Raw genomic sequence first — 20,811 nt, 5'->3', positions numbered from 1 at the left:
TAGAGGGAAATATTTCAAAGGATCAGAATGGAGCATTTAAAAGGTCAGGCTAAAGAAAGAAAAACAGCAACTATCATTGGCGACTTACATCCTGGAGTCATAAAGTTCTTCATTCCTTTTCAGCAGATTGCTGAAAAAAAGAAAGAGAGAATGTTAAAACAGTGGGACTATTCTATTCGGGAGAAAGTGTTTGTATGTGCCCCTGGTTGAGAACAAAACCACATAAGACCAAATGAAGCTTCTGTCTATGTAGCCTTGCACTGGATTGTGGTGCACATTTTCTGTGGGGACGTTGTGGGTTCGGCGACAGGAGGGCAATGCTTTACCCTGGTTTGTCGATTTAACACGTGAACCCCTGATATTCGGAGATCTGTCATGTTCTTCTCCAAAGGAAAATATTCAATATCTATTTCGTGTAGAGGCCATGTACCTCTTCTCAGTAGGAACAGCTGCTGGCAAGAAATGATAGATGATGAGGGAAAAATGAGGGAAACTTGGTCAGATGTTGAACCCTCAAGTACATGCAGCCAGTGTGCTTGGTTTGTCTGTGTGTTTGTGTGTGTGTGTGTGTGTCATTAATGTTTTAATTCCTATGAATGGACGGATTAGATGACAGACAGGCAGGCAGATCATTTGCAGCACAGTCTCAGACAGTGAGAACTTTAGTAAGCCGAAAAGATTGCTCTGGTTGCTCACAGCATCTGCCTCTGCCTCTAGAACTATCTCCACTTGAGGGTCAGCCAAAGGGTTGAACCAATTACTAACAGGAAACAAATCAGTAGCGCTTACTTGCATGCAGTTGGATTCAGGGACCACATCATCAACTCTTAGCAACTTCAAGGATTTTCTTGGGCTTCTAAGCCCAGAGCTTGAATGAGTCCTCTTCTTCCTCCTCCCCATTAAGATTAAGAAAAAGTACCCAGTTAAAAGAAAACCAGACAGAGCCAGACGCACAGGGGTCAACAAGATAAAAATTGGGGGTTAAAAACTGAAAGTTAAAGAAATTAGTTAAAATTTAAAAAAATGTATTTAAAAATGTTGGAATGGGAGATGAGTAAACTCATAGCTGTGTCCCACCATCTTGAAAAACAACAAATAACAGCAACAAAACAGGCTGCACCCTCACCCCACTACTATTCAACTTTTACATTAATAATATTGTTGAGATGCTTGATAAGCCAGAATTGCATCCTTCCTCCCTTGCCCACTGCCCCATCTCTATTCTTCTTTATGCTAATGATGCATCCATGCTGTCTGTAACCCAAATAGGCCTCTGAGGATGCGTCAATGCTCTATCTCTTTACTGCTCTAGAGAACACCTTGAAATAAATTAGTTCAAAACAAAAGCACTGGTTTCTCTAGGAAATGCTTTAAGACCCCAATTAGATGGGCAATTAACAGCAAACTCATTGAGTAGGTAAGATCCTTCAAAAATCTGGGTCTCCATTTTCAGTCTTCTACATGTTGGTCTACTCAAACAAAAATCCCCCAAAGCATCCCTTGTAATTACTAAATTTGCAGGTCAGTTTGGTAACAATTATGTCCCAGCAGCTATTAAACTATTTAAAGCTAAAGTTCTGGGTTTGATGCTCAGTTGTGTATTTATAAGGAGTGTCCTAGTTTAGGATCAATCCAGTCAAAATTCCTGAAAATCTTACTACAAGTTCCTTATTCAACTTCCAGTGCCCTAACACGACAAGAATTAGGCTGCATTTCCCTTGGGGCCCTGTTAAGACTTTGTCATCTTAGATTCTGGCTGAAGCAAGACTACCAGGAAACTTCCTTAGTTTATCTCACCTTGCTGGAGAGGTTCTCTTCCAACCTAAGAAGGCAAATTTGGCATATTGCGGTCTAACCTTGTCAGCATTACCTGCTTTGGTACTTGATAAAACCCTGGCTGAACTAAAGCAGAGGATTTGGGATCTAGATACCCTAAATGACAGAGCCAAAGTCTCCCATCTCCTTTTAGCACAATTGCTCCTCCTCTCTGGTCTGTCCCTAGATATTTCTATAACATCTTGTGTGCTCCACATAGGCCCGAATTGGGGTGCTACCTATCAGTACAACAGCCAGCAGATATCTAAGCACCCCATAGGAAAGCCAAGCTTGTTTCTGTTCAGACTTGGAGGCAGAATCTGTCCCACACGTGCTATCAAAAGGTCCATTGTACACCCAATGGCGATCAAGTTTAATATTCCAACTGTTGACAGCTCTTATTGCCATTGCAGCCAGGAAGCTATTACCCTTCTCCTGGGTGAGCACTTTTCAGAAACCTCAATGAAAGCTGCAAAATTCTTAACAATAGCTATAGCTGTTAGAAACCGTCTCGTTCCTCCTTCATGCTTGTAACTGTTAGCTGCTAATTGCTTTAGGATTTTCTCGCAATTTTAAATGCCCTTGTATAGTTATTGTATTGTATACTAGCCTTTTATTGAGTTTGGTTTTGGATCGTAAATACATTTTGATTGAAGATTGCTCTGCTCAGGATCATATGATCTTTGAGTTGGAAGGGCCCCTGAGGCCACAGGGTCAACCCCTGCTCTGTGCAGGAATCCAGATTAACACTCCTAGACCGTCCAGCCTCTCCCTGAACATCTCTAGTGTCCCTCAGAATCTGCCTTCCTTAACTTCAGTCAAGCCTTCTGTGCCTTGGCGGTCTTTGAGCTGACATCCCTCTGGGCACCAGAAGAGTGGTCCTCTTCGGAATAAGGAGAAAGGCTTCAGTGGCTAGCGTCGGAAGTAGACATGGTCCAAAGAGACCTAAGTTCAAGTCTCTGCTTGACCCCAGTGTTCCCTGGGTGGCCTTCAGCCATTTGTCTCCCTCGGGGTGGTTGTGGGGATAAAACAAGGGAGCGTGGGCCCCCCTTGAGCTCCCAGAGAAAGAGGAGGATCACATCTGCGTGCGAAAACAAGTGAAGCAGATCTTTCAGTGGATGGGTCTCCGGGGTCTTCTCAAGGCTGAGGCTGCCCTGTCCTCACAGCCTCAGCTTGGGGCCTCATCGCCCCTCCCTCAATTCCCCCAGGTGGCCAGACCCTTCAGGGGCATGGCCGGAAGAGAATGGGCTCCCAGGGCTGGAGCTGGACCACCTCTGCTTCGAGGGAGGAGGAGCTGCCCCACATCCCACCACTGGCGCGTGTTCAAGCTGGGACCGAGGAAGGCTCTCTTCAAGATGCTGCCACCAAGGGGATTATGGGACCAATTTATTTTCTTCCAGCTGATGGACTTCACATTTCAGGCTGCATTTTGCAATCCTCTTCTCTGATAGTGTTTTGGGGGAAGGAGGGTTGATCACTACTTTATTTTTTCATATTAGACATTTTAAAGAAGATACGTAAACAGAAATAAGAAGAAATAAGAAGAAAGACAAGGGAATAAAATACAAACGAATAAACAAGGACTGTCCAACAGTGTCATAGAGACTAAATAGCTGAATAAGTGAAACATAGTCAAAACAGTGCATATCCCTGAGTAAGGTTAGGTACCCTGCGCTACAGTAAATTCAGTCCGTATCGCTAAAGGTCTGTCCTGATGCAGGTATCCTGTGGAACTGAAATGCAGACTCCGCGCATAGAGGAACCCCAACTTTGGATGCGGTACTAATCCATGTATGATCCATGTACAGTCCAGGAACAGCTTAAGACTCAAAGGTATTCTAGACATGCTCCCACAGCTTACTTAGTCATTCTAACTAAGGGGTTATGTTTCCAGTAAAACACATACTGTACAATATCCTTGCAGCAAATAAGCATATACAAAGCTACTTCAGTACGCTTTGAAGGAATATGACTTTTTGTAAAATTCAAAAAGAATATTGTAGGTTGAAATGGAAATTCAACTATTTTTCACTCTAACATGAGTCATTTTGAAGATGGGCCATTGGAGTTAGGTGGCTATATTAATTAATTAATTAATTAATTCCAAAGATGTTGGGCTTTACAACATTGCCACCAGATATGAAAGAATGATCTGACCAGCTCATTACATTTTCAGTGACGTTTAGAGAATGAATTGTCATTCTAGCGATCACAATTGGTAGTATAAAGCTAAAATGGGATCAAGCCAAAGATGTGGATGAAGTGGAAAAAATGAGCCAGAGATACATAGAACTCGACCGGCTGGTGAAGAAAAGCTGCAGGAAGGATAAGAAAGAATGGCTGGAGCAGAAAGGTGCTGAAACACAAGAAGCGGCTGACCAAAACAACTCCAAGACTCTTTACTGCATTGTTAAGGAATTGACTGGAACGAGGAAGAGCATCAGTGTCCCAATCAAGGATAAGAACGGGAAGTGTTGTGAGTACGGATGGTGAGCAGGAGGGGGCCCCTATCCAGGGGGGGAAAACGCATGCGTAGTTTAGAGGCTTTGAACTGTCCTTCAAAGAAACTCAGAGCAGACCTGCCTTGAGTTTGGGGGTTTATCTGTGTGGGTTTCCCACGCTCGTTCAGTTCGGTAGGATTTTCTGTCTACTAGAGCGGATAATAAACACTAGAGAGTAATTCCTTGTCTCAGCTTGGTTTTTTGCTTTTAAGTCAGGACAGGAAGCTTCCGGTCACCCAGGAAGAGCAAAACAGAAGATGGGTTGAATACTTCCAGGAGGCCCTCAATCACCCAGATCCGACCAATACATATAATTTCAACGAAGAGAATGCCCAGCAAGAGCTCCAGGTGAATACTGGTGGGATTACTATTGAAGAAGTCGAAATTGCAATCAGAAGCCTTAAAAACAACAAGGCAGCTGGCTTGGACGAGATACCTTCAGAGATCCTAAAGTATGGCAGTCAGGCTATGGTGAAAGAGCTGACAAAGCTGTTCAATAAGTGTTGGCAAAGTGGGGCAGTCCTGGAAGACTGGTGAAGAGGCGCTATTGTTAAAGTCCTCAAGAAAGGTAACATCTCTGAATGTACCAACTGGCAGGGCATCACCTTTCTCTCAGTATCTGGGAAGGCATTTTGCGCAGTCCTCTTGAGGTGACTGCGAAATGCCACTGATCAAGGCCTGAGAATGGAACAAGCTGGATTCTGTTGTGGAAGGTCCTGCAACAAGCAAATCTTTACCTTAAGAATTATCATAGAACAATGTATCGAGTATCGGCACCCGTTAGCCATTAACTCTGTCAATTTTTTAAAAAGCTTTTGATGGCGTCCATTGAGAGTCCCTTTGGCAGATCCTGCGTTTATATGGCCTGCCGGCAGTCTTTGTTGCCATCTTTAAGCACCTGTACCAATGATCAAGCTGCTGTGTTAAGACTGAGAATGGCCATACGGACTTTTTCGAAATTACCACTGGGGTCAGACAAGGTTGTATCTTGTCCCCACTCCTCTTCCTTGTGGCCCTCGATTATGTCATGTGGCAAGCTGAAGTACGCAAAGGGACAGGCATCCATTGGACTGACCAAAGTCACCTTGGTGACTTGGATTTCACTGATGATATTGCCTTGCTTGGGGAAGATGAGCTGAAACTACAACATGCTACGACTGTCTTGGATGACGAGGCAAATAAAGTTGGCCTCAGGATAAGCCTAGAAATCAAAGATCGGGCACGTGAGCTCCATGGCCCCAGTATGGGGAATTGTACTTGGACTGCAGCAGTTAGAGGAAGTGGAGAGATTCACCTACCTGGGTAGTGTGATCGCCTGGAATGGAGATGCAGAGGTGGACATTAAGTGCCGCATTGGGAAGGCAATAGCTGTTTTTCAGAGGATGACTAAGTTCTGGTCCTCTCTGTCCGAATCGCTGAAGATTAAGCTCCATCTGTTCACTTCTATCGTGATTCCAACAGCTATTTATTCCAGCGAGACTTGGAAGGCATCAGCAAGTATCAGCAAGAGGCTTGACGTCTTCCAACAGAGATTCCTTCGCCGAATTCTAAAGATCCGATATTTTGATCACATCAATGAAGGAGTAGCTCGTGTAAAATTCATAACATCGTTGCACGTAGAAGACTTCAGCTGGCTGGTCACATCTTCCGCATGGAGAACTGGATCCCTAAAATGGCAATGAGCTGGACTCCTCCTGACACTAAACAACAACGAGGATGCCCTCAAATAACATGGCGAAGAACACTGACACAAGACCTGAAGGCATTGCATATCACATGGAAGGATACTGAAATACTCGCCCAAGACCGAGAGAGCTGGAGAACCCTTACTGCCTGATATGCCATGTAGCATGGACCAGGGGGAGAGAGAACTGGTAGCATTCTCCAATTTGGAACGTTGTGACTTTCTTCTGAAACACTGATGAGAGAGCCACAGCTGCATGCGGTCCCTCATTTATATTCTTCAATACTTTCCTGTTCAGGAGCCAAATTTTAAAATTAATTGGGTTTCAAATTGCAGGGAGAAAATTTAAGGTGCAAAATGGGTGCTTGAGCCTTGCAAAGATTTATAATTCTTTCCCCAAAGCCCTGGTCCGTACATCTCCTGAAGGCAGTGTTGATAACAAGGAAAGGAGAAATAAAGATAATAAAATACTGCTATTTGACTTTAATCTTTCAGGCAAATGCAGCTGAGAGACAACAAACAAACAATATGAAAGCAAGGTACTTTCAGAAGCTATCAAAACACCTGAAATTTTTTATTAGTTTTTTTTTTAATGTAGTGACTAATTTTCTGATAAGTACTGTGTGTGGGTTACTTCAAAAATAAAGATTAAATTCTTCATTGCAAAGAGATTCTATTATGGAATTACTTTTGCAGAAATGTTTCAGCAATGACCAATTTGATGCCTATGATAGGGAGTTCCTAAAGACTTCTGCTGCAGTGGCAATTTTGAGAGCTGTGGCTTTATGCTCACTTTTCTTCTTGTATCTGTTTTTTTTTTCAACATCACAAACAGCACACAGAAAAATGAGAAAGGCATGTACTATGTAAATGCCAAATCTAAACTGCTTCTTAGAAAAAGTTATTACACAATTCTACGTATTGTGTATTTACTGTAAGGTTAGGCAAATGAGCATGGAACCTTTTTAAACAGCTGCATGTACTTTGATTTGGACGATGCCTGAATGTCCAGTGAAAATCAGAAGGAAAAAAGCCTGCAGGTGGGGTGCCGGTGGGACTCGCTCTTGCGAGTGGGCTCTGCTCAGGAGGGGGCGCTTTGGGCCCTCTCAGGGCGGGAAGCGACGGGCCCCGAAAGCAGCGCTTCTCTGTCACTGCCTGGACCCTCTGGACACATGCCCCCCCCCCGATTGGGCCGCCCCCTCCCTCCTTTAGCCGCCTTCCAGGAAGCGGTGAAAACGCAGCTTTTCCTCCGGCTGCGTTGGCAGAAGGCGCCTTGCGATGCTACGGAGCGGCCTTGTGGCACTTGCGGTGTGGTTTGTGAGCTGCCTAGAGATGTGTCGTTGTGGTGGCATCGAAATCCTGGAAGTAAATATATTATGCAGGTTATAACTAAGGGTTGACGATATAGGCCACTCTCTCCCTCTCTCTTAAGTAAACTTTATTAATTCACAACTTACTTTTTCAGCAGGAACATTTTGTTTGCAGTAGTAGACAGAATCAGATCACATTGAATGGGCTAAATGTCTGAATGTTGGATCAGAGGGAAGGATAAAGGATCTGGCTGAGATCTTAGAATTTTTCAGTTTGCATTTATAGCTGATCATCTCTCTCTTTTTTCTCTCTCTCTCCCTGCAGTCTACAACTGTGTCTGATGGAGGTAAGCTAAATACTTTATATGAAGAACTGATATTTTTTAGACACTTTGAAAATGAATGATAAATTTAGCATAATAGCACACACATTTATTTGTTTATAGACTGTTAAGTCTAACATCTATCAACTCATTTTAAAATTGAACCAGTCACTCATTTAAACATTGATGTTATGGGAGGGGGGATGGGAGAGGGTGGTGTGATTCACGCAAAGGGGACTGAGTGTCCTGGGAGAAAGGGTGTAGCTTGGTTGGTAGGTAGGTGGGATCCTTGACTCTGGAGGGCTGCAGAGAATGTGGGGCGTAGGGGGATTGATGGCAGGCAGGGACATTGCAGGGATGGTGGGCAATGGGAGATATGGTGGGAATTGGGGCCGTCACTCAAGGGGAATGCGGACCCAACGTCTTGTACTAGTCCCATGTTCTGGCCCCCGTACTCACCCCCAGTGCCTGGTCATCGAGCCTTGGGTGGCCCTGGATTCTGGCTGTTGCTGCTGAATGCCAAGTCAGTCTCTATCTCATCTGGGATCTAATCTTGGATGAGAGGGCCAACTTGTCATACACACTCAGGACCAGAAATAGTGGAACAAGGATAACTGTTTTGGCATTTGGCCTCTGTATAACACCACACTGAAGTTGAAAGGAAACACACCCAGACGGGAGCGAAGTCAGGACTTTCAGCTGTCATTTGACAAAACTTGGGCACTAACCATTCAGGAAGTACAGCCAGTGGCATACACACACACCCATCATTGGTGGCTCATAAGTAAGGGAACAAACCAACATCATTACAAATGTAAGGATCACCTTTAACACCTGGATGAAAATCCTTTGCAGTCAATGACTGCCTGAAGTCTGGAACCCATGGACGTGGCCCAATGCTGAGTTTCCTCCCTCGAGATGCTTTGCCAGGCCTTTACTGCAGCTGCCTTCAGCTGTGGCTTGTTTGTGGGTCTTTCTGCCTTCAGCCTTGTCTTCAGTTAAGTGAACAGCATGCTCTGTTGGGTTGAGATCAGGTGACTGACTTGGCCATTGAAGAACATCCCACTTCTTTGCCTTGAGAAACTCTTGGGTAGCTTTTGTTTTGGGTCATTATCCATCTGCAGTTTGTATCCAACTGGCTGTACTTCCTGAATGGTTAGCGGACTTTTGTCAAACCCCTTGAATGACAGCTGAAAGTCCTGACTTCCCTCCCATCTGGGTGTGTTTCCTTCCAACTTCAGTGTGGTAGTGTACAGAGGCCAAATGCCAGAACAGTTATCCTTGTTCCAATATTTCTGGTCCTGACTGAATTAGAAGACCTGCCTGGGCATGAGGAGGGTGCCCCTCTCTGAAATGTGCTCAGCCAGGTTTTGAGTTTGGTACCAGCTGTGACCTGGGGCAGGGCTGGGGGGTAGCTGTGAATTTTCAGGAGACTCTGAAGGCTGTCGGGGGTGCTGCCCTGTGAGCCCCTTGTGAGACTGGGCTTAGGGATCAGTGGGGATTGCTGCTGTTGTACCAACCTCCGTGCTCCATGGCAGCCTCCATGTCCACACTGCTCAATGCTGTGTCTGGATTGGCAGTGGAGTGCCCCAGGCTTATGGTGCTGGGGGGCTTCAGCCTGCCTTCCCTGGGCAAAGATTTGGAGGCAGCCTCGGAGTTCATGGCGTCCATGAACCTGGGACAGTGGCAGTGTGATCTGGAGTTGGGGGACATTAGTCTCTTGTCATTGCTCTCCTCCCCCACTATTTGATCAGTTCACCCCAGGTGCCTAAGGAAGGCTCAAATGCATGGGTCAACTGAGTTTTGGTCACCACTTGGAGAGGATGACAATGGCCTTAGACTGGACCACATCTGTGCACAGACCTCGGTGGCTCTCTGGTTTACAGAGGGTGAAGGAGGAAGAGAAGTGGCCGAAGAGACACTTGGAGCAGTGCTAGAAGGGCTCAAAGAGCGACTTTGGACAAGGATAAGGGCCTTTATTAGGAGTTACCTTGTGGCAATAAGAGCAGCAAAACATGCATCTTTCTCCACTCTTGTGTCAGTTGGTGGCCCTGTTGAGAGGGATCTGATCCCTCCTCAGTCAGGAGGAATTTGTGAATTTGTGAGCCCTAGGCAGATAGTCTGGGATTCTAGTGCAAGATAAGCTTAGTGTAAGATAAATGTAATTAATATGAATATAACTTCAAGGTCAACTTCTACTTTGAGTGGCCTTCCTATATTTATTCCATCACATTATTTTAAGCAAACAAACATGAATTGCCTGAATTACTATTTATTTGTTAAGAAAAATAGAGTTAACTTTCCACACTTTTAGGTTTATCACTGGCATTTATTCTAACTTTAGTGATTGTCCTAAATACAGAATTTCAAAATTTAGCTCCTCTTTGGGCTAACTTGAATGTTACTATCCAACCATATTGAAATCCTGGCAGGCAGTATCTGCTCTTATTGCTGCCAGTCATATATGAAAAAAAATTGGATTACTGATAGAATTGTACCCAGTTAACTTATCAAAAGCTTACGTTGTGAGATGACCCCAGTTCTAAAGTAGAATCTAAACTTCTAGACCAGTAGCTCTTCTTTATAGGAAGTTGAAAGAAGTTGATGAAATTGATAGGAGTTATTTATGTGACCTTTGGAATAATAAGCTCGAATATCCCATTTTGTTAAATCATTGGAGGATCACATTAAAAACCCTGAGATTAGTTTCCTATAATCTTACATAAAGTTACTACAATACAACATTATTTTTTGTCTGCCTCAAACTTATTAACATTGTTTGAGGCAGACAAAAAATAATGTTATATTAAGTTGGTTACAATGACCCTGCTGTTGGTGATATAAATCAGAAGTTGGAACATTAACCCACATGATCTTGTCTCATTCTGTTCTTGATACATTTTGGGTTGGCATCAAAAGGATTGTTAGTATGACTCTGGATCAATTATTCTTTGTTAAGGTTGCATATGTTCTTGCTGGCTGCGTCTCCAGCATTTGAAATACCTTCAAATATGGCAAATTGGAGATTTGGGGGAGTGGACAGTGGCTCAAAGGAGTGTAAAATACTGGGAGGAGAAATCTACACTGGATTTGCAGCATGGGCTGGTTGATACATACTGTTTCTCCACTACTGAATGGTTTTTTGTTTGTTTGTTTTTTGGTTTGACAAAGAAGCAAAGAAAAAGACTTCTGAGCAGTATGTTCCAAGTTTCTAGTGTTCAGTTTATAACATAATTTCCCTCCCCTCTTTTTTTCTATTGCTATCCAGTTTAGTGGTTGTGTTGATTCCTTAAAGCTTTTGTATGCATTTGTACTTTTTTATTTGTTTGCATATAATTTTGACCTGTTTATCCAGAGCTTACATTATGGGATAATGGATTAATTGACTATTTTTAGATCAATGAATATTATAAAAAGCCAGGCCTTTTATAATAGCATTTCTCTGGATCAGCTCAGTTCTGGTGAAGCATTTGAAAACATTTGGTAGAATTAAGACCAGACAAAACTGTTGTAGGATGACCTCAGACAGCTTCTTGGCAGCTCAGTCATTCAGCTTGTGATGACTCAGCGTCTCTGTAATTAAAGAATGCAAAATCGGTGTCCATCCGCTGAGCGAAAGGCTTGTACAAGAGAAGATGCTACAGGTTGGTTGGTTGGTTCCAGTGGCCTTCTCGTACAGATGGAATTCAGGAGTGGGAACATTAAGTCATTGGTCTGGACTTGCCCTCTTAGCTTTGGGGCTGAAATTGCTCTTATGCCTGGGCGAATCTTTATGCATCATTGCTGTATCCCCAGCGTTTGGTAGAGCTATCAGAAATTGTGATAGGGCCCATTCTAAAACAGTGGAAGGAGAAGAATTGACCTGACTTGCAGCAGTGGATGGTTGATACTTTTGGGGGGGCGGGGTCAGCCTTTGAATTTTTTTTAAATTAACAATGGGGCAAAGAAGAGGATTTTCAAGCAACATGATCAAACTTTTCAGAGGTCTGTTTATGATACAGTTTTCCAAATTTTCCCTCTTTTTAATTAATTTCAGCATTTCATAACATTGTCAAAACTGTTGTATCTATCTTTTTTTTTTTCACCTGTTGGGCACTGTTGGGCTTCCGGGTTTAGTGACCATGGTCTAAACTAGAGATTTCCTGAGGTTTCGCTGGCAACTGTGGCTGACATCTTCAGAGGCAAGGTGGTCTGCTACGCCAACCTGGCTGTAAAGACGGGAGCCCGGTCAGTCCCTGCTCAGTTGCCTGTGGTCTGCTTAGCACGGTCACTAAACCTTGAAGCCCAGCACTGCCCATCAGGTACGCCAGTAGATTTTTTCTCTCTCAGTTAAAGAGAAAGATGCGTTTGGCTCCGGCTTTGCTCCTAGTCACCCCTTGAATGCTTCTGCGCAGTCTTCTTAGCAACAGTATGGAAGCAGGCTGGCGTTACCATCTCAGGGATGATTCTCAACTTCGCTGTCTTGCCTGCAGCCCTGAGCCTCCCCGGTTGTCTCCCTTGCAAGAGTGAACTAAGCCTGTCACTGCTTTTCTTGGAGCTACCCACACTAACCAAGTGCTCTGTTATCAAAGCAACAACCCCACCTCCCACAAGAGGAACTGCATAAGAACATTATTCAGATGAGCACTTACGCACTGCAGCAACCCAGAACACCAGAGGAAGGAAAGGGATCGTCTGTACAGCATCTTTCAGCAAAACGGATACCCGCTCAACTTTATCAAAAAGTGCCTGACCACCCAACCCACTACAACCCAACCAACTAAAGCTATGAAAAGGATAACACTGCCATACATCAGAAACATCTCGGAAACTACCAACAGACTGTTACAACCACATGGCATCACTGTAGCACACAAACCAACTAAAACTCTTCAAAACATCTTAAGTAACCCAAAAGACCCAGTAGTCCAGGAAGAAAAAACAGGAGTCATCTACAACATACAGTGCAAAGCCTGCAACAGCCACTATGTAAGACAGACAGGCAGAAGACTAGCAGAGCGCACCCACAAACACCAACTAGCAGTCAGAAGACACGATGAGAACTCCTTAATCTTGCAACACATGGACAGACTTAACCATACTTTCAGCTGGGAAACTGTGAGCATCCTAAACCAAGCCAAATCCAGAAACGCTAGGGAATTCCCGAAAGCTTGGCACTCAGACAAAGCAGCCATCAACAGACACATAGAGGTAAACAACATTTACATACCATTCAAAAGAGACAATAGAAAAGCGAAAAGACCAGGACACTCCCTCGCCAGCAAACAACACCCAGATATGCAAAAATCAACACTAGGATTAACACCAGATGAACCATCAAACAGCACAATATACCCTAATCAAGGAACTATTAACTCAGTCAATCAACCAAGCAGCAAACAACAGCCCAATCCAGGAACTCCCAAGGAGAGAACAACACCCCCACCAACACAAGCAGGGCAAGCCACGGTATATAAACTGAGAGCAAGGCCCACTCCCTCTTTGCACTGAAGATGTTGCTTAGTCTAGCAATGAAACATCTGCAAGAAAACAACCAGGCTCAGAGAGCACCAAGGACTCCCCAGTTCAACCCTGAGCTACAAATATTCTCTTCGATTGGCTGCTTTTCTTCCCAGGCTAAACACCTGCTGACATTTCTGTTCACTAGTCGGAGATAATAAACATAATATATAATTAATTAAATCTTGCCAATGAAAAGGAATGCTTGATGTTTTAAAACATAAAAATTCAATGATGAGAGCCTCCTAGGACCTAGTACTGAAGCTTTGGAGTCAATTTAGTTTTTAAACCTGGACTTAAGACATTTTTGTTTGACTCTGAGAAATAGGGGTGTTTCTCTGATTGGGGATCTGTGGCTTTTGAACTGGCACTGATGACCAGCTTCCCTGGCTTTTATATTGCGTACAGTATTATGTTTACCTGATTGAATTTGTTGTTAGTAAGCTTTTTTAGGGTCTAATTTATTGCCTCTTTTCAGTGTAAGTAGCTGTTTGGCATCCCACTGCTCCTTTAGAGGTAGAGCTCCTACGTTTGTAACCTGTCTATTTTGTAATCTTGCATGCTTTAATTAATTGGATCTCTGTGGTGGTACAGTAGGTGCATCCTTGAAGGAGGGTGGGGTTCTGTTAGGGTTTGAGGCTGTGGCCTGCCTCTCTTCGAGAAGCCTTCACTAGACCCAGCTGACTGGGCAATTTTGTCTGGCACTCCCACCTCCCCTTTCTAGGTAAGACTGCTGAGAGTATAATAGTTGCCTCGCAGCTCCAGAAGGCCCTGGAAGAAGCAGATTATCTAGACCTCTTTCAGTCTGAATTCAGCCAGGTCACAGTATGGGGCCAGCACTGGTCATGCTGGTCACTGACCAATGGCAGGCGTGGGATGGGAGGAGTGCGTTCATCCTAGCCCTTCTTGACTTTTCAGCAGCTTTTGATAGCATCAGGCATGGAATCTTCCTGGACCGGCTCCAATGTTGGGAGCAGGAAGTACAGTGTTACAGTGGCTCCCCTCCTCCCTCCGGGATGGCTTCCAACAGTGTTGGTGTTGGTGGGAGGAAAGCAGTCTACCTTCGGTCCCTGCAATGTCCAGTCTCCGCTGCTGCTTAACGTCTGTATGAAGCTGCTGGGAGAGATCATTTGTTGGCATGGGATGTAGTGTCATCAGTATGCTAATGATACTCAGTTGTCTGTCTCTGCCCCAGGCCAGCCAAGTGATGCCACCAAGGTGCTATCCCAGTGCCTGGAGGCGGTGGGGATCTGGATAGGGAGGAGGAGGCTTTGGCTCAATCCCAGCAAATAGCTGCGGCTTTTGGGCTGCTCAGTTCCCAGAACTGAAGATTGGTACTCCCCGCTTAGAACCAGTGCACAATTTGGGAGTTCCTCTTGGACTCACAGCTCCTGCTTCAAGGAGCAGGTGGCACCTTTGGTCAAGGGCCTTTGTACAATTTAAGCAGGAACAGCAGTTGTGCCTGTTCCTGGACGGAAAGCTCTGCTTCACTCATGGCTTAGTCACCTCCCAGTTAGATTACTGCAACATGCTGTATGTGAGGCTGCCCTCGAAGACCATTTGGCAATTGGCCTAGAATGCAGTGGTGCTGGTAGTTACAGGTGTACCATCATACACCCATATAACACCACTACTTCATGAGCTGCACTGTACTTCATAAGATGTCAGTTCCTAAAAGTGGCCAAATCAACAAAATACAAGCATGGCAAAGACTGAAAAGGCAACCCTCAAAAGTGGTTCCTGCCTCCAGCACAAGATCTTTGTCTGACTGTAGTCATGCATAGTCAGTGTCTAATTCTGCAGATCGTTGTTGCAAGGTGCTCTTTGTGAGGCTGGACCTTAGGAACAAGCCAGGGACATTGTGGCTGTATCAGTATCCCTATCTGAGATTCTTGATTAGAGTGCAGAATTGGTTTTCGAATCCCTGAGTCTTCGGATTCTGGAGGATTCCAGCTTGCCTTCACTAGGGGCCAGGGACACAGCTGGTGTGTTAATGGCAACTATGACAAAGCCCAGGAAGTCATGGGCCCAACCTACATAAGGGACCATACAGTAGATCTGGGTTTTGTCTTGGAGCACCTGCGATGTGATCTGAGGATGGGGGACATTTCCGTTAGTACCATGTCAGGGTCAGATTGCTCTCTAGCTACCATGCAGTTTACTGGTGACCCGGATCTCTGTGGGGAGGAAGGGCCTATTCACTTAGTCTTGTTAGACCGCATAGGCTTCTAAAGGGCATTGGGGAGCTTCCCAAAACCCCGTTGGGCAGTTCTGCTGGATGCCTGGCTGACCGCTCAAATAAGGGGTCAGCTCTGGTGCTTGATAGGGTAACTCCTCAGTAATCTCTCTTTGGCCATTGATGCAAGGTTCCCTTGATTTTCAAAGAAGCTATGGGAGATGAAACAGTTTAAGAGAAATCTTGAGAGATGCTGGCAGAAAACAAAAAGTGAATGTGACCAAACAAAGTACAAGCCTACAATATGGCGGTGAGACTGGCAAAGTGAGCTTATTTCTCCACTTTTATTGCGTTCACAGACAGCTGGCTGACAGTATAGTTAAAGTGACTCGTCAGAGAAAACCAAGCCAGAAGATTGTCTGCTGGCATTCGCAATCAATTCACACAGTATCTAGAGGGTAGAATGGCTCACATCCACAGGATGAGGTGGGCAGGTCCAGCTCAGATGAAAGAGCCCCCATCTTGCAAGGCCATCTGGGTTCAGTTGAGCCTGTGGTCCTCCACGCTGCAAGCTGTGCCGCTGTGCGCTGGGCCCCTGGGGATGTGGTCGGCAACCTGGCCCAATATTTGGAGGCGGTTGGGGTCTAGATGGGAGAAAGGTGCTTAAACTGAATTACAGCAAGGAAGTGGACTTGAAAGCTAGCTGTTTCCGGAGATACCTCGTCTCTGACTCTGGTTGGGGTTGCATTCCCCAACGGGGCTGGCTTGCAACCTGGGGGTTTTCCTGGACTCGCAGCAGGTGGAGGAAGCGGCCAGGAGGCCCATCTCACAATTATATGGTACTCCAGTTGTGGCCTTTCTGGAACAAGAAGCTTTGCTCCTGGTCACTCGTGCCCGTGTCACCTTGCAGTTGGATTATTGCAATCAGCTGTACATGAGGCTGCCCTTGACCGCCTGAAAGCTTCAGCTGGGGAAACACCAAATGGCCAGGTAAGCATGGGTGCACTGAGGTTCACCCATGTAAAGGCACTACTGTGAGAAGTATATTGGCTGCTGGTTAGCTTCCCGGTGAATGCAAGGTGCCGGTTGCTGCCTCTGAAGCTCGGCTTGGCTCACGGCTTGAGTGTCTCCAAGACTACTTTCTCTGGGTTGAGTCTTCCTGTCTGTTGCCCAGAATTTTCTGCTATGTGGAGTGCAGGATGTGTGGCTTTGGGACTTGCATTTCAGTTGTGGCCACTTGAGTACCGCTGCTGTCCTTGCATTTCAATGTAGTGTGAATAATTAATGTTCCTTCAGCAACAGCAGTTAAAGGCTTTCCTTTCAATTATTGATGTTGCGTTTGATAAGCTTTGCGTCAAGTGTATAAAGAGCATCACTTAAGGCTGTACGAGGAAAATGCCATTTGGAGAAAGTGCAGTAAAATAGAGGACAGTAGTAGAGGAGAAACATGTTTGCCACTGCTGCCACCACTGCTCATGGGAGGCTGGCCTGGCCGTCTCCGGGGGCTGGCCCTGCCACTTGGCATGGCTGCTGAAGGGTGGCCTGCGATGTACGATGGCTTGAGGTATCTGGTGAAGTGGCACCACCACAGGGGCTCATACCAGCTTCATCCCGGTAATGTCTTCACTGATTCTTACTTGCCAATTCTCTTTCTGTTTGTTTGTAAAAATGATGGAGGTGTTTCCTCCCCTTTATGATATTATAAAGCTTGTTGCATAGAATGTATTGAGCCGAGAGTCCGACTGGTCGAATGCTAATGCTCTCCTGGCGCTCCGTCCGTGCTGGTCCCAGGGAGGCCTAATGCCGCCTTCTCCCCCCCCCTCCCCACAAGCCTGCAGGCTGTGTGGTTGGGCCCTGGGGGAACGGCTGGCCCACCCCCAGCACCATGCAAATTACATGGCTCCGGCAGGGAGAAGGCAGGGTTATGGAGGCTGCCTCAAGCTTCTGTCCTGCCGGGCGTGTGGTCGGATGCCGCAGCCGCTCTGTGGACCTTGCTGAGCTGCTCTGTCACTGCGGGATGGCTTGGGAAAAACTCCAATCTGGTGCATCTGATATGGGAAGGAAAGGAAGGAAAAATACCATTGCAGCCCATCTGAAAAATGTAACATGAGGCATCGCTTCGCTATGTTGGAATAGTATCCAACACGCATCATTCTGAGGAAGAGGCACTACTCCATACAGTCTGGGTGGAAGGGGCCTTAGAGTCATCTAGTCCAACGCTGTTCAGGGCAGGATCCACTAGAGGACTTAAAGGTGACTTGAGTTGCTAGCAAATTTGAGGGGGGCAGCTTACAGGTTAACTTTATCGGTGCTTTGGGTCCAGCCAAACTCTTGATGTAACCACAGTATTTATTTACATTACATCTATATCCCAACACAGTCCAAGAACCCTCTGTACTTTACATGATAAATAATATAGAAAAATATTAAAACACCCACAGTATTATTAAAAAGCTAATAAAATAACAATCTGAAAACCCCAAACCAAAGACACAGCGGAATCAAGTAAATCACATTTTATTTATTTATTTATTTATTCATTTATTTATCAATCAATCATATTTTTATCACTGCCCATTTCCCCCATACGGGGTACCCTGGGCGGTTCACAATAAAAACAATTTAAAATTCAATAAAATTATAAATAATACCAATACTCAATAAATATAAAATACAATAAAATCCAAGTAAGGGCAGGTCAAATTCAGCCCATAAAGGGGTAAGGCTGGTCCCTGCAGGGCTAGGGAACTAACCAGCCCCAAGAATGGCTCTTCCTCTCCCCACTCCAGGCATGGTGACAAAACCAGGTTTTCAGCTGTTTTCTGAAGACCAGAAGGGAGGGGGCCAACCTCACTTCCGTGGGAAGGATGTTCCAAAGGGCGGGAGCCACCACAGAGAAGGCCCGTCTCCTGGACCCCGCCAGATGGAATTCTCTTGCAGGCGTGGTCCGCAGCATGCCCTCTCTGCATGACTGGGTGGGACGGGCTGACGTAAAGGGGATGAGACGGTCCCTGAGGTAACCTGGCCCCATGCCATGTAGGGCTTTATAGGTGATAACCAACACCTTGAATTGGACCCAGAAGCAAACTGGCACCCAGTGCAGCTCGCGCAGCAGAGGTGTTACATGTGCCAATCTTGGGGCACCTAGAATTGCCCGCGCGACCACATTCTGGACCAGCGGTGGCTTCCGGATACTCTTCAAGTGTAGCCCCATATAGAGCGCATTGCAGTAGTCTATATGGGAGATGACCAGGGCATGAGTGACTGTTCGGAGGGCCTCTCGCTCCAGGAAAGGGCGGAGCTGGCGCAAAACACGAAGTTGTGCAAAGGCCCTTCTGGCCACGGCTGCCACCTGTTCTTCAAGCAGGAGTCGTGAGTCCAGAAGGACCCTCAAGTTACGCACGGGTTCTGAATGGGGCAGTGCGGCCCCATCCGCAACCAAGGATGGCAAATTCCTAGGAGCCGAGGGGCTGTCAACCCACAGCCACTCCCTCTTACCAGGGTCCAGCTGAAGCCCGTTGCTCCCCATCCAGACCCCAGCAGCCCCCGGGCACCTGGAGAGGGCAGCCACGACAGCTAGTTGCCTGATTCTTTCTCTTTACTTTGCAAAAACAAGCAGCCTGTTTCACACACTGTTCTTTTTACAAGTATGCAGAACAGTTCTGGTGCTTGATATTTTGTTCCTTAAAATATAGTCTATCCCATTGTCAAGTCAAATAGTGCCAGGCCTTCAGCAGATTTTGTTAGCTGCTGCTACAAAATATTTCTGCTTTTGCCTTATTTATATGTGCTGCCGATGATATGTTTATTTCGGTTGGGCTTGGCACTTTCATTGATCAGCACAAGTTGCTGTGGTAATTTACGTGAATATGCATGTATTTATTTAATGTATTCATTGATTCTCACTTTTCTGGATGCAAACCTTAAAAAGGTGGTTGACAATGACTGTACGTCAAACTTCTCATCTGCGCCACAGACTCTGGACAACTGTAGGAGGTGGGAAGGAGCTAGAGTTGTCTGTATCTCTGCTACCATCTGGGGTAGAGAACAGCAAAGCAAGCAAACAGAAGCAGGGAATTTGGAGAAGAACATTTGGCTATAATATTTGGGCTGCAAAATTCCAGGACATCCCTAGATGGCAACAAAGACTGTTGTTGTTTATTCGTTCAGTCGCTTCCGACTCTTTGTGACTTCATGGACCAGCCCACGCCAGAGCTTCCTGTCGGTCGTCAACACCCCCAGCTCCCCCAGGGACGAGTCCGTCACCTCTAGAATATCATCCATCCACCTTGCCCTTGGTCGGCCCCTCTTCCTTTTGCCCTCCACTCTCCCTAGCATCAGCATCTTCTCCAGGGTGTCCTGTCTTCTCATTACGTGGCCAAAGTATTTCAGTTTTGCCTTTAATATCATTCCCTCAAGTGAGCAGTCTGGCTTTATTTCCTGGAGGATGGACTGGTTTGATCTTCTGGCAGTCCAAGGCACTCTCAGAATTTTCCTCCAACACCACAGTTCCAAAGCATCGATCTTCCTTCTCTCCGCCTTCCTTATGGTCCAGCTCTCGCAGCCATATGTTACTACGGGGAATACCATTGCTTTAACTATGCAGACCTTTGTTGTCAGTGTGATGTCTCTGCTCTTAACTATTTTATCGAGATTTGTCATTGCTCTTCTCCCCAGGATTAAGCGTCTTCTGATTTCCTGACTGCAGTCAGCATCTGCAGTAATCTTCACACCTAGAAATACAAAGTCTTTCACTGCTTCTACATTTTCTCCCTCTGTTTGCCAGTTATCAGTCAAGCTGGTTGCCATCATCTTGGTTTTTTTGAGGTTTAGCTGCAAGCCAGCTTTTGCACTTTCTTCTTTCACCTTCATCATAAGGCTCCTCAGTTCCTCTTCGCTTTCAGCCATCAAAGTGGTATCATCTGCATATCTGAGATTGTTAATGTTTCCTCCAGCAATTTTAACTCCAGCCTTGGATTCCTCAAGCCCAGCATGTCGCATGATGTGTTCTGCGTACAAGTTGAATAGGCAGGGTGAGAGTATACAGCCCTGCCGTACTCCTTTCCCAATCTTAAACCAGTCCGTTGTTCCGTGGTCTGTTCTTACTGTTGCTACTTGGTCGTTATACAGATTCTTCAGGAGGCAGACAAGATGACTTGGTATTCCCATACCACTAAGAACTTGCCACAATTTGTTATGGTCCACACAGTGAAAGGCTTTAGAATAGTCAATAAAAGAGAAATAGATGTTTTTCTGAAACTCCCTGGCTTTTTCCATTATCCAGTGGATATTGGCAATTTGGTCTCTAGTTCCTCTGCCTTTTCTAAACCCAGCTTGTACATCTGGCAATTCTCGCTCCATGAATTGCTGAAGTCTACCTTGGAGGATCTTGAGCATTACCTTACTGGCATGTGAAATGAGTGCCACTGTTCGATAGTTTGAACATTCTTTAGTGTTTCCCTTGTTTGGTATGGGGATATAAGTTGATTTTTTCCACTCTGAT

General features: G+C 45.5%; 1 protein-coding gene across 1 annotated transcript in view; it reads left to right on the top strand.

Moving 5' to 3' along the window:
* RGS12 (regulator of G protein signaling 12) overlaps positions 1-20,811 on the top strand; it is a 72,589-nt gene that overhangs the window by 15,095 nt on the left and 36,683 nt on the right. The window contains exon 3 of the mRNA XM_063310835.1: positions 7,636-7,657. Coding sequence (XP_063166905.1) covers positions 7,636-7,657 — 22 coding nt within the window. The remainder of the gene's footprint in view (positions 1-7,635; positions 7,658-20,811) is intronic.

This window comes from Candoia aspera, chromosome 8 (genome assembly GCF_035149785.1).
Source record: "Candoia aspera isolate rCanAsp1 chromosome 8, rCanAsp1.hap2, whole genome shotgun sequence".
In the NCBI taxonomy this organism is placed as follows: Eukaryota; Metazoa; Chordata; class Lepidosauria; order Squamata; family Boidae; genus Candoia; species Candoia aspera.
Note: the sequence above shows the minus strand (reverse complement) of the source record. Positions and strands in the feature narration are given on the sequence as shown.